At 47.1% G+C, this 13,062-nt stretch overlaps 1 protein-coding gene across 1 annotated transcript in view; it reads right to left on the bottom strand.

The window, feature by feature from the left end:
* Positions 1-1,516: 1,516 nt before the first annotated feature.
* Positions 1,517-13,062, bottom strand: part of LOC119374305 (ATP-binding cassette sub-family C member 2) — a 37,448-nt gene continuing 25,902 nt past the window's right edge. The window contains exons 13-15 of the mRNA XM_037644379.2: positions 12,297-12,463; positions 4,779-4,973; positions 1,517-1,703 (exon numbers count right to left, since the gene is read on the bottom strand). Coding sequence (XP_037500307.1) covers positions 1,568-1,703; positions 4,779-4,973; positions 12,297-12,463 — 498 coding nt within the window. The 3' untranslated portion in view covers positions 1,517-1,567. The remainder of the gene's footprint in view (positions 1,704-4,778; positions 4,974-12,296; positions 12,464-13,062) is intronic.

Raw genomic sequence — 13,062 nt, 5'->3', positions numbered from 1 at the left:
TATTGGCCTTTACTACATTCAACCGAATCGCTTAGGCTTATTCTCTAGGAAAAGGCCATGTGTTCATTTCGTGCATACCCTACGGCTACTAGAAAGAGAAAAAAGTACCGATAAACAACGAACCTCATACCGGTCCAGCATTCCCTTGGCTTTACTCTCCAACGCTCAGTTGTTGTTCAGGTGAAACCGGGTTTGGAAATGTTCGTCAGCAAAATAAACTGTGGAATGCATGGGCTTTCACTAGACGTTCGTAAGTATGAGGAGCGTTTGGCCATTGATTTCTAAACATTGGTAGGCAAATAACATCAGATAATAATCTTGCATAAGGTGTATTGCAGCTGTCATGCACAGAAGTATTTAGAAAATAAAACCTCCTCGGCCGTGAACATCAATAAAACTAATCTAAAAAAGCATTCAACATAGCTTTCTACTCGCATAAGTATTACGAATTGATGCCTCTAAACTGGCTTTCAACCCCATTATTTTATTAATACGTGATTATACTCACCCGAAATAATCTATTTCTGCTGTTTATGTTGACTCTTAACGCATATTTATTACGGCAAAGTTTCATGAGTCAGAATGTCCGGCGTAGTTAGCGTCACCACGAATGGTGCGAGACAAAAAGGGATGAAAGTGGACAAAACGTCAGCTGATTTGACGTCAGAAGACGTCAAAACGTCAGTTACATTTTCTATGCCACTGATGATGACGATGATGATTACCTGTAGCTGAACCCCTTCTAGCAGGGGGGGGAGTCATAAGGCACCCACTCGTTACGCAATTCACACGCCGTAAAACCTAATGTAGTAATGTGCATCTGTCAGCAACGTTTGCAACGTTGGCTCCTCGGTCTATAGAAGGCCGATGTTGAAGCTTCTATTGCTGATGGTGGTATAAAACTGCGGTATTACTGATTTTAGTGCGTGGGCAGATTTAATGCTACTACACGTTACGCAGTTTATCTGTGGTGACTGCTGGTGAACACTCCTCAGCCGCAATGTGCACATATATACAGCTGTACCTGTGGTTCCTCGCGAACCCGCCATGATTGTTAGGAAACCTATTATAGCTACCATTACGAGCTATTAGCCGTTAGTAGATGTCCAGATGACACTACGTCGAAATACACTGACAAAAACCTACCAATCGACAAATGAACTATGGTCTATAGCTTCGTTTCATTGCCAGGTGTTCTATAAATGGTACACTTAAATACCAGGAGCGTCCCTACATCCCGTCCATGTAGCGGAAAGCCTACGCCATGACCTAGAACCAAACTGCCGTTGAGGCGCAACGGCGGTCTCGAGGCAATAAATTATGCATCGACAACACCATCTCAACTGCGGTGGGAAAAGCAGTCACCGAATAGCGTTTATACATTCGGCGGCTACGGAGTTGAATGCCCTCGACGGAACTGGTACGATTCAGCTCCGCTGAGCATCCTCGCTCAAAAAGTATGCGTGATGCTGCTGACCCACAAATACGTTCGCTTGTGATTTGCGAGAACATCTTTCTTTATTGGAGACACCGAGTAGATGACAAGGGAAGTGGCGGCATGGAGGTCTCACTCGCACGATTCACTGCGACGTAAGGTCACTCCGGCATGCCGGAGCATTTTGTAGAAGGCTGACTCGTGGTTCGAAGACAGCAATTCTGTTGGCCCAAACTCGACCACACGTCCATTCTCCATTACCAGTATCCTGTGCACAATAAAGAACAGAGGGGACACGCAAGATTACCGGGTCGCCACCACACTTTACGGCAGTGGCCACGGGTTCGCTGTGACCCCTACCATGCTTTGCACTCGCATGTCAAATGCCAGGCATGGCGCAGGGAAAGCAACCACACGTGCATGTGTCATATGGTGTGGCAATGCGAAGAAATAAAGTCCTTCCGTAATAATACAACAGCCTAGGCGTGTGCTGTAAAGAATGATTCCGGCGACGGACTTACATTAAGGAGACTTCACCGTGAAGGTTGTTGTGCGGAGTTTCCAAACTGAGCTTCATTTAACGAAGGCCCCTTCTTCTCGTAATCATCCAGAATAGGTTATGAACAGTAAATTCGCTATGTTATTCACTATAGCGTTGCCATCGTGAGCTTATAGGAGATGATGTTAGCAGGTGGAAAGCTCTGCATGCGTTCTGTGTGATTTTGCAAATCGTAAACGGGATCATTCAAATCCTAATACGCTATGCTAAAATTGTGCATCTTAGTGATGCGGTGTACTTATATAATAATGTCATAATTCGCACGTGTATTCTTACACAAGCGTGTTGCGCTAAAAGCACGATTTCTTGTTACTGTCTGTTGTGCCTATACGTTAGAAAATAAATGTAGTGTCGATACTTTGTACGTTACTTGACCCTTCTGGGAAGTTTATGTCTGTGTAAGCTGACGTATAACTGAACTGAACAGAACTTTATTTGGTCCTGAGGAGAGCAACTCCCCCTAAGGGGGCTCGTCCGCGGGCCGCGTCCACGACGGGACCTGTAGGTGAAGCTCCTGTTTATTTGATTGAGTTTTATGACAAGAGAGAGCCCACGACCTGACATACAACTCAATCAAGAAAACTAGGATCGGCGCACCAGGGCTCCTAACAAGAGCAGCATGTACGATACGTTTTAGTTTTTTTTTTTGTTTTACTTTTCAAAGTACAGCGTCATCCGAAGTATACGTACGCACACCAGCGACCCTATATATGGGTGCTTGGGCAGAATTTCAACCGCTTTATGGCTCGTAAACGTACAAGAAACGCGCAGATACAAAGTGTTTATCCATTTGTTGCAAAGACTACTAAGAATACTACGAGGTATCGCGGGTTCGATTCCGGCCGCGGCGGTCGTATTTAGATGGAGGCGAAATGCTAGAGGCCCGCGCGGTTAGGATTAGGTTCACGTTTTCATTGAGGTGAACGATTTACGGGCCTTCGGCTATAGCGTTTCTCATAATCATATCGCGGTTTTGGCACGTGAAACCGGAGAAATTATTAGAGCTTTGAACTTATCGGAACGGTATCAAGGCGCACAAACCCATGTTGTAAAGGCAGGCGGTTGCTGTCCTGGCGAAGGCAATTCTTCTTGCGAAGACGTTGATTGCAGCGGCATTACTTACTCAAATAATTTAAATCGCCACCAATGTTCTATGCAACGAACGGTGAAGTTGTATTTGCGAGTCATCAAAACGAACCACGTCCATTCTTTGGTTATGCGAAGTGACATAGCGAGAAATCTCGAAAAATTGGGACGTGCCATCATCGCAATCCTAAGTCTATGCTCGCTGTACTCGCGGACAACTTTTGCTTGGCAATGAAGGGAAAGCTACGGGGGCAGAGCGTCTGCACATGTACTGCTACGCGAAGTAGTCCGGTTTGGTGCGCGTCTCGTCACGCTGTGGAAAGTGAAGGCTAGCGTTGCATTTCGACGCAAACGCTGCTTAGCGTCTAAGGTACGGGTAAAAGGCGCGAATTTTTCAAGCCACGTGTCCGAGCACGCAAAAACGCAAAGTGACAACGTATAAAGTAAAAGAAATACATGGCATCTTCATGAAATCGCACCGGTGCGCACTGGGGCGCCTCGGTGCACCGTTTCGTCCAATCATCGTAGCACCTTGGTGCCCCGGTGCGCACCGGGGCGATTTGTCGAAGATGGCAACAAATACCTCGCTTGTGTGCGCTGCGTTCCGGCTCAAAAAGCTACATGTAGAAAACGAAGGAGTATTTTATACATCTCACGCAGAAAATACGGACCCAACTGTGGGACTACATTCATTAGTGGTACGATACGTGCACCGTGGCTCTGTAGCCTTCGCTTCATTGCTAAGAAAAGCTGTCCGCGAGTATACAGGACTAAGGCCTCTCCAAGACTTCTGCAGTTAGCCTCGCACTTTGTTATTTCAAGAAAGCCATTGAATCTTTTTTTTTTTCCTTACTTTCATTATACCACACAATTCCGCACCACCCACGACTGCACGTCCTTCCCCGGGCACTTATGCTGTGCTTTTTACTTATTATGTGCACCGCTTCAGACATTATTTTATGAGAAAGAAAATGTCGCTAGCCCTATCGACAAGCTAATCCTGTTTTATTAAGCGCGACCAGAAAACCAGAACGAAAACGACGGCACCACCTGTTGTGAAAACCTCTTCAGTCGATATCAGGGAAAAATTTGGACATATAATCGAGCGTAGACGGTATTTCCTGCCGCCGTTTATGCGTTGTTCAGCTCTCGCCATGCTGTAAATTATCAAAGAGCAGTTGTTTCTTTGAAATGGGCTAGTATAGTGATGTTAAATTTTTTTCTCCTTTTAATTAGGGGAAAATTAGAACCTGCTCTTTTCGGAACGACCTCTTGGACCTTGACTGACTGAGTGATCTACAATAAAGATTCGCGCCCATCATCACGTAAGTGCTGCCGCGTAACATTATTATAACTTTATAATTCAATATTTGTCTAAAATGGAATTCATTATTGTTAATGCAGACTATGTCGGCTTAATACTTACTCGAGTTAAATTTAGTTAGCAAAATTCTGGACAAGTCATTCGCACTGAACAATGCTGATTAACTATAGTGCAAGCGGCAATCAGTAAGGCTACCTTTGCACAAACTTGCCATAATGCTTTTCGGCACCAAGAGGGCAAAGTCATGTAACGAAGCATTCACCAATGCGATGTTTTGTGTTTGCCTCAAAAAAGGATTAATGTAGAAAATCATATTCCAGGTTTCCCTCGTCGCTTCTGCAGACATTGGCCAAGCTGCGACAACAACTGCTTACTTGTCATACTCTAGCACAGTCTCCAGTCTGTGAGCGATAGTCAAGACTGTGCAGTTGTCGAAGCTTTCTCGCAGCGTGCTCCGAACGAGCCTCTCCGTGTCGCCGTCCATGTGCGACGTGGCTTCGTCCATAAGAAGCAGCCGAGGACGCCGTAGCAGAGCTCGTGCGAGGCACAACAGTTGCCGCTCGCCGGCGCTGGAAACAATTTTAAGGAAAGGCGTGAGACGTCATCCAAATCAGGCCCGTAGCCAGGAATTTTTTTTCACGGGGGGGGGGGGGGGGGTGGCTCAAATAAATTGTTCGGCAGAACTTTAGGTCAAGTGTAACAAACATGTGTCATTGGCTAAAATTTACATTATCATTTCGTTATTTGTAAACAGCGCTTGAAAAAAAAACAAGGATAATTAAAAGGTAGACATAACAGGTGCTGACTTCCAAGCAGCGTTCATTCATAAGCACATGTTTTTTTATTGAAATGATGAATAGGCGAGGTTGGTACCATTACGGATATTTCCTGTATATTATCTCTGTCCTTGCCATCTCACAAAACACGAAAACAACAGAGATTATCTGGTAGGCTATCACTAAGCCATAGGTTGTATAGCACAGGCGCAAACGTAATTTAGCATTTACTTGCAGGAATGACTACCAGACATTGAAACGAGCAGCTTCCACGAGCCCTTTACCCGGCATCGTGGTAACGCTATTTCCTTAACTCAAAGGTGTCATTTTCTGCGCACTGTTTACAAAAGCACCATACAATGTTACAAACCCGCCAAACTTGCCGCACTAGTCTGTGTTATCAGAATCTTTTCCGCGGGTCACGTCGTCGTATAGCAACATTCCGCTTACATAAAGGACAGCGTGTTTGCTTCCGAGCTTCTTTCTTATACCAGGTTTGACTGTGGCACATCGTGCAACTTCCAAACGCCGTCAGGACCGTGGCTTTCGTTTTCATTCCGTGATAGCTTCATGGTAGCGAGCACTCTGAGACTCCGTGTGGCAGGTAACAATATTTATTAGGGTTTAACGTCGCGAAACTACGACAGGATTATGAGGGCTCCGGAAATTTTGACCACCTGGGGCTCTATAACGTGCGCCTAAATCTAAGCACAAGAGCCTCAAGCATTTCACCTCCGTATAAATGCGGCCGCCGCGACCGGGACTCGAATTCGAGACCTTTGGGTTAGCATTCGAGCACCATAACCACTACACTACGGGTTCCAAACAGGTGGCCCGCGGACCTTTCGCTAGCGACCCGCGGCATGACTCGGCATACAGTCTGGTGACATTGCTAAATAGTACTGTTGTGACTTCCTTTTCTTCGTCATTCGTCTACAGATGACCAAACATCATCATTATGGATGCTCCTCACGAGCTGACGCGTGCTCACGTGGCAGCGCTGGCTCGCCCTCTTCATTTCTTTTTTTTTCTAGTTCCATTAAAGCGGTTCATCTTGCAAGACGTGTTTTTGGCTCGATGTTAACCCCGCCGCAGTTGGAAGGCTTAGAGGTCCAACACATGGTGCCGAAAACCCGGGACCTTTAGACACCGCTGACATCATCGACGCACGGAGCCGCGACAGCTAAGAAGACGCGGCGCCTGCGACCTCGGCGAGATTCCCCGACTGCGTGCGACAGAATGGAACGACAGCTTAGACGACGCAACAGCCTGCGGTCTCAACTCGATGTCCTGTTGGCCGAGGCGGAAGGCAACTTGCGAGAGAATCGAGAGGTCACGAAAGCTACTGTAAGTGTACTCCTCGATCGAATCAGCTCCTTTTACGGACAGATAGAGAAAGTTGATGAGGCGATTTTTGAAGAGACGCCAGACGACCTGTTAGACAGCGAGACGTTAGACGCTGGAAAATACCGTGACAAGGTTGTCACCCTGACGGCGAACCTACGCGTCAAACTGAATGAATGTCTGTCGCCTCCAACCCCACGCCCTACTAACGTTCACCCGTTACCTTCCGGCAAGAGCAAGCTTCCGCAGCTAGAACTCCTAAAATTTGACGGGAACCGCAGACAGTGGCCGCGATTTTGGACCCAGTTTACATCAGCAGTTCACGACAACAGCGAGCTGAGCACAGCTGACAAGTTCAACTACTTGAGCAGTCTGGTGACCGGAGCAGCCGCCTCAGCTATATCGGGATTGCAAGCTACGGAAGAGTGCTATGCAGACGCCATTGAAATTTTAAAGAAACGTTTTGGAGATGCACAGATCATCGTTCAAGATCATCTACAAGGTTTGCTGGATCTCAAACCGGTGTCATCATCAGCAGACGTCCATCAGCTGAGGAAACTGTACGACAAAGTACAGGTTCATATTCGAAGCCTCAAGGCGCTTGGCACGAACTCGACAACTTATTGCACCATGCTGCGAGAAATCCTGCTAAGAGTTCTCCCGACTGACATAGTACTTCGGTTTCATGAGGCGCGCAAGGCATCATCATCAGCTGCAGCTTCTTCGAATACAGAAGATAACGAGCTTCAAATGCTTTTGGAATTCTTCGACCTTCAACTGACTTGTCGGGAAGCTGTGGCCGAACAAGAGATACACAGAAGTCGTCGCACACCAGAGAAAGGAGGATTAAAGCCCAGCCATCCACGAGACGTTTCCACGACAGCTGCTCTACAAAGCTCAGCTATTGGTCCGCAGAAGTGCCTGTTTTGCCGTTCCGAAAAGCATTCTGCTGAAGTTTGTGATAAAAAGGAGATCAGCCTCTCGCTCAAAAAGGAGATGCTTACCAAAGCCGGAAGATGCTTCCGTTGTCTAAAGCAGGGCCATTTGGCGAAAGATTGCAGAAGCCGGCTGAAATGTGGAAAGTGTGCGAGAAAGCACGCAACATCCGTTTGCGCATCGGAAGAGATCAGAAGCGACAAGGAGAAGGTGCTATCTGCATCGGTCAATCTAATCTCTAAGCAGCCAAGCTCAGTCGTAATGCTGCAGTCTCTGACGGCCACCATATCAGGAACCAAAACATCTGGTCGCTACCGAGTCCTTTTCGATGGCGGAAGTCAGCGGAGCTTCATTACGGCGAAAGCTTCCCAAAGACTTGGCTGCGAAGTAATAGAAGAGGAGACGTTGACCGTAGGCGTGTTCGGTGGTGAAAACGCGCGGAAAACCATGCAGAGGGTGCGAGTATCGATTCTCCCTGCGATAGAGGAAATTCCGATTTCAATCGATGCGCTGGTAGTGGACACAATATGCAGTGAATGCATTCCGGTACCAGAAGAAAACGTTTTGAGAGAAATGAACAAGATGCAATTGGATACGCAAGCTCTCTCTCTGCAAGGAGTTGAAGACAAACAGGTTGCGGTCCTAATTGGTTCAGACTATTATTGGGATTTAGTAACTGGTACCGTGAAGCCTGTGCACGAAAAGCTGAAAGCTGTCGAGACAAGACTGGGCTGAACTGTTCAAGGGCCGTTGTCTGCTACAACCAAAGTAATAGAGTACCAGTGTCGTAGTCCTTCGAGCCACGGTGACAGAGCAAGACATCTCGAAACTTCTGACTCGGTTTTGGGATCTTGAAAGTATCGGGATCAAGGCCGAACACGAAGAAACGAAGGTCGCCGATTCAGTGCTGGAAAAATTCGAGAACAACATCAAGAAGAAAGACAATCGGTACGAAGTCGCTCTACCGTGGAAGGAAAGGGTCGACCTGGCAGAGAACTATGCAGTTGCAACCAAACGTCTGCATAGTTTGATGAAAAAACTTGACAAGGACAGCGAGCTCTTGAAAAGATACGATGAGACTATTAGACTGTACCTCGATGAAGGATCTGCTGAAAGAGTACCGGAAACAGAAGAGCATCCACTTGGACCCCTGTATTATATGCCACATCGAGCTGTAATACGAGAGGACCGATCTACTACGAAGGTACGCATCGTATTCGACGCATCCTCTCACGAATCTGGTTCAAAGTCCTTGAATGATAACCTGGAAGCTGGCCCAAATCTAAATCCTGACGTAGTGACCCTACTGCTTCGTTTCCGACGCTACAAGGTAGCGATGAATGCCGATGTCGAGAAGGCGTTCCTACAGATTGGCCTGAGAGAACCAGACAGAGATGCGCTCCGCTTTTTGTGGTTCAAAACTTCCTCACAAGTGAACAGCCCAATGCCGGAAATAGAAGTTTGGAGAATGACTAGAGTGCCCTTCGGAGCTACTTCAAGTCCTTTCTTACTGACTGCTACATCGAAACACCACTTCAGGTCCGTAGAAACCCTCTATCCTGTGACAGCTCGACGATTGCAGAGCTCCTTATATATGGACGATCTTCTGATTGGAGCCGACACAGCTGAAGAAGCTATCCAGATGCACAAAGAAATAATTGAGATCTTCAGGCAAGCTTCCATGAACATTCGTAAGTGGGCCAGCAACGATCCTCTAGTATCTGCCGCCTTCGAACAAGGAATCACTTCACAGGAAAAATCTCTTTGCTCACCTTGTGGACCTCTGAAAGTACTGGGACTTCATTGGAACAAGAAGACGGATACCTTTTCGTTCAAGCCCCAGGATATCCTCCAGTTCATACAGGAGCATTGGATTACAAAACGCTTTGTGCTTCAGGCTGTTGCAAGGATCTACGACCCTTTGGGGTTTCTTTCACCTTTCTTAGTACGGGCGAAAATCTTCTTACAAGATCTATGGAAGGAAAACCTCGACTGGGATGAAACATTGCCACCCAAATTGTCTGCTGTCTGGCTGAAATGGAGCAAGGAGGTAACCATGCTTAGTGACCTCAGTATTCCAAGGTTCCTAGCAGCCGGCGGAGAAGGCCCGTACCAAACGGCAGCACTCCACATCTTTTCTGATGCAAGCGAGTCGGCATACGGGGCTGCAGCCTACCTTCTTACCGTCGACTACAGTGGCACCGTCCGGACTATGCTACTGATGGCAAAGACCAGAGTTGCGCCGTTAAAGACGGTCACTCTAGCGAGGCTGGAATTGATGGCAGCATTGCTTGCAGCCCGAATGTACGCCTACGTCGTCAAGAATTGCGACCTTGGTATTGGTAAAGCAACATTTTGGTCCGATTCCCAGATTACACTTTGCTGGATTAACAAGGATCCCGTTACCTGGAAGGAGTTTGTGCGGAACCGGACGCAAGAAATCAGAACTTTGACTGAGTATACCAGATGGCGATTTTGTCCTGGAAAAGAAAACCCCGCCGATTTGCTCACTCGAGGCTTGTCTGCACTCAAACTTAGGCAGTCGCAGTTGTGGTGGTTTGGACCTACATGGCTTGCAATGTCTGATACGTGCTGGCCCGTGTACGGGGGAAGGATTGACATCGAAAACGGAAAGCTCGAGGCAGCTGAGACAGAACTAAAGGTCAGTACCCATGCTGTTAATACGAGACCATTGCTGCCATCGCTGATTGAAATTGAACGATTCAGCAGCCTCACCAAACTTTTAAGAGTAACGGCATGGGTCTTCCGTTATGCCAAAAGGTTGAAGAAGGAAAATGATAGGTCTGAGGAGCTGTCTGCTGAGGAAATTCAGCAAGCGGAGTGCTATTTGCTTCGAGAGGAACAGAGAGCTCACTTCGGTAAAGAAGCAGACTGCGTCGCCAACAAGAAACCGCTCCCTCTACAAAACCCACTTGGGCAGTTAAGACTGTTCATAGACGAAAACGGGCTTCTTCGGATACAAGGAAAAGCTCCCAGGGCTGACGACTCGTACGGTTCTCGCCATCCCATCCTCCTACCAAAAGGCTCACACCTCAGTACGCTGATAATCAATCATGCTCACGCAAAGGTCTTCCACGGGGGAGTTCGAGACACTCTGACTCAAGTTCGAGAACGATTTTGGATTCTTCAAGCACGACAGTCTGTGAAGAAAACGATAAGACGGTGTGTCATCTGCCAACGCCTACAGAGTAAACCTGTTGAGCAATCTTCACCTTGTATGCCTCAGGATCGTGCTACTCAAGCCCCTCCGTTCCTCGTGAGTGGAGTTGACTTTGCAGGGCCACTATACATCAAAGGGCATCCCCACGAGCGCTCCTACATCGCTCTCTTCACATGCGCGGTGACAAGAGCTGTTCACTTGGAACTGGTTGAAGACTTGACCACAGTGAATTTTCTTTGCGCCCTGCGGAGATTCGTATCACGGCGGGGCCTCTGTCACACTATCTACAGCGACAACGCACGAACATTCGTCAAAGCGTCCAAGGACCTACAGAAGCTTTGGCGAACGATAAGACACCCCGACGTACTCGCCTTCTTTTCCTCCTCGAAGAACCAATGGAAATTCATTTGCCCGAGCGCTCCTTGGTGGGGCGGGTTCTACGAGAGACTCGTTCGTTCTGTAAAAACCTGCTTGAAGAAGATGCTCGGGCGACGGCTTGTCAGTCGGACAGGGCTAGTTACTCTACTAACAGAAGTGGAGGCCGTGGTGAATTCTCGACCTTTAACTTACGTGTTCAACGACGTGGATGAACCGTACCCCCTATCTGCAGCAGATTTTCTCGTTGGAAGGAGACTGACAACGCTACCACATTACGAACTGAAAATCAACACCGAGTCTACCAACGATGCACTGAAGAAACTTTGGAGCAAGCGAGAAGATGATTTGCAAGCATGTTGGTCTCGTTGGTATAAAGAGTACCTTAATGAACTCAGGAACCTTACATCCAACCAAGCCAAAAGAAATGACTCTTTGAAGAAAGGCAACGTAGTTCTACTCGGGGATAAACAGCTTCCAAGGCAACTGTGGAGTTTGGCCCGCATAGAGGAACTGATCAGCGGACGCGACAGCATTGTCAGGACCTGCTCTTTATGCTTGCCCGACGGCTCTGTTGTGAAGCGGCCCGTACAGCTACTTTACCCGTTGGAAGCCAACTAACGTCATCTGTCGGCGCGGGAGACTGTTGTGACTTCCTTTTCTTCGTCATTCGTCTACAGATGACCAAACATCATCATTATGGATGCTCCTCACGAGCTGACGCGTGCTCACGTGGCAGCGCTGGCTCGCCCTCTTCATTTCTTTTTTTTTTCTAGTTCCATTAAAGCGGTTCATCTTGCAAGACGTGTTTTTGGCTCGATGTTAACCCCGCCGCAGTTGGAAGGCTTAGAGGTCCAACAAGTACTATCACTATTTCCTCGCCTGTTGCAATTATTAGCGCTTTGTTTGGATTAGCTACAGAGACGGGACGGGTCTCAAGCCCTTTTTTTTCGTAAGGCACCACATGCGGATGTGAGTTGAAACATCACCGTGGAACGAAAACTCTATATTTCAGAATCGGCGTCCGGATTTTAGTCATTGCGGAAATCAGTGTCGATACGTTTATCGAAGCCTGACGTCAAATCCACTTCAGAAACGACGTATATATGGGATATTGGAAACACTTTCTTTCAAATGGCAAAGTTAGGGTGGCATCTTGTTCAAACTATAAGCCATGTAAAGGTCCGATAAGCCTAATGAAGGTCCTAATGTATTTCAAACAAGTTTGTTATGGACTGTTGGCCAATGTGCGCATCCTCATAGGTATGCTGGCACAATACCTTAGGTTGCTTCCACCGTCGCCCACGTGCATCATTATGTTGTCCGGGTGACTACTAACGAACTCGGCAAGATGTACTCGGTGCAATGCCAGCCACACTTCCTGGTCAGAGTGGCTGCCAGTGGGGTCCAAGGCATCCCTTAGTGTGCCACGCATCAGACTTGAGTCCTGCATCGGAAATATGTTGAAACGTGGGTGTCTAATGTACCCATGCTTCACCATCACTTATCTCAAGTAAAAATATGCTAATGTATTTCTATTTACACATACAAAATGGAGTACTGGACCGACTGGCGTAAAATATGCATCTGAAATATTTTGCGTCTCCATGAAAAAACTGCAGTTATCTAAACAAGGAATGCTGTTTGGCGGAGCCAATATGTTGCTGAACAGTATGAGGTGAACGAATGACAAAATCGAAAGTCGCCAAGTTATTGCTTGTCTGAATAATAGGTGGAGCAGGTTTGAAATGAAAACGTCAATGATTAGTTCTAAGCCGGGACAAACAAAGTTTATCAACAAGCTGTTTTCGCTATTCTTGTAGCTTGTGCAGGCACGCATGTTTCTCATGCATCCCTTCAACACAAAAAAAACCGCGCCTTAGAATGCGATCGAAGACTGTTTCATGCAGGCTGAGCTTAGAATAGCAACGTGTCTGTAATTCAAATTTCGCCTTGTTGGAATTGCTGTTCCGTTCCGATAATGCGCTAACTAGCCATGCCCAAAACATCTTGAAAACGTTTTTTGCTGCGCTAAAAACAAGAATA

The sequence above is a fragment of the Rhipicephalus sanguineus genome, chromosome 11, assembly GCF_013339695.2.
Source record: "Rhipicephalus sanguineus isolate Rsan-2018 chromosome 11, BIME_Rsan_1.4, whole genome shotgun sequence".
In the NCBI taxonomy this organism is placed as follows: Eukaryota; Metazoa; Arthropoda; class Arachnida; order Ixodida; family Ixodidae; genus Rhipicephalus; species Rhipicephalus sanguineus.
The sequence above is the reverse complement of the archived record's forward strand: the minus strand, read 5'-3'. Positions and strand labels throughout refer to the sequence as shown.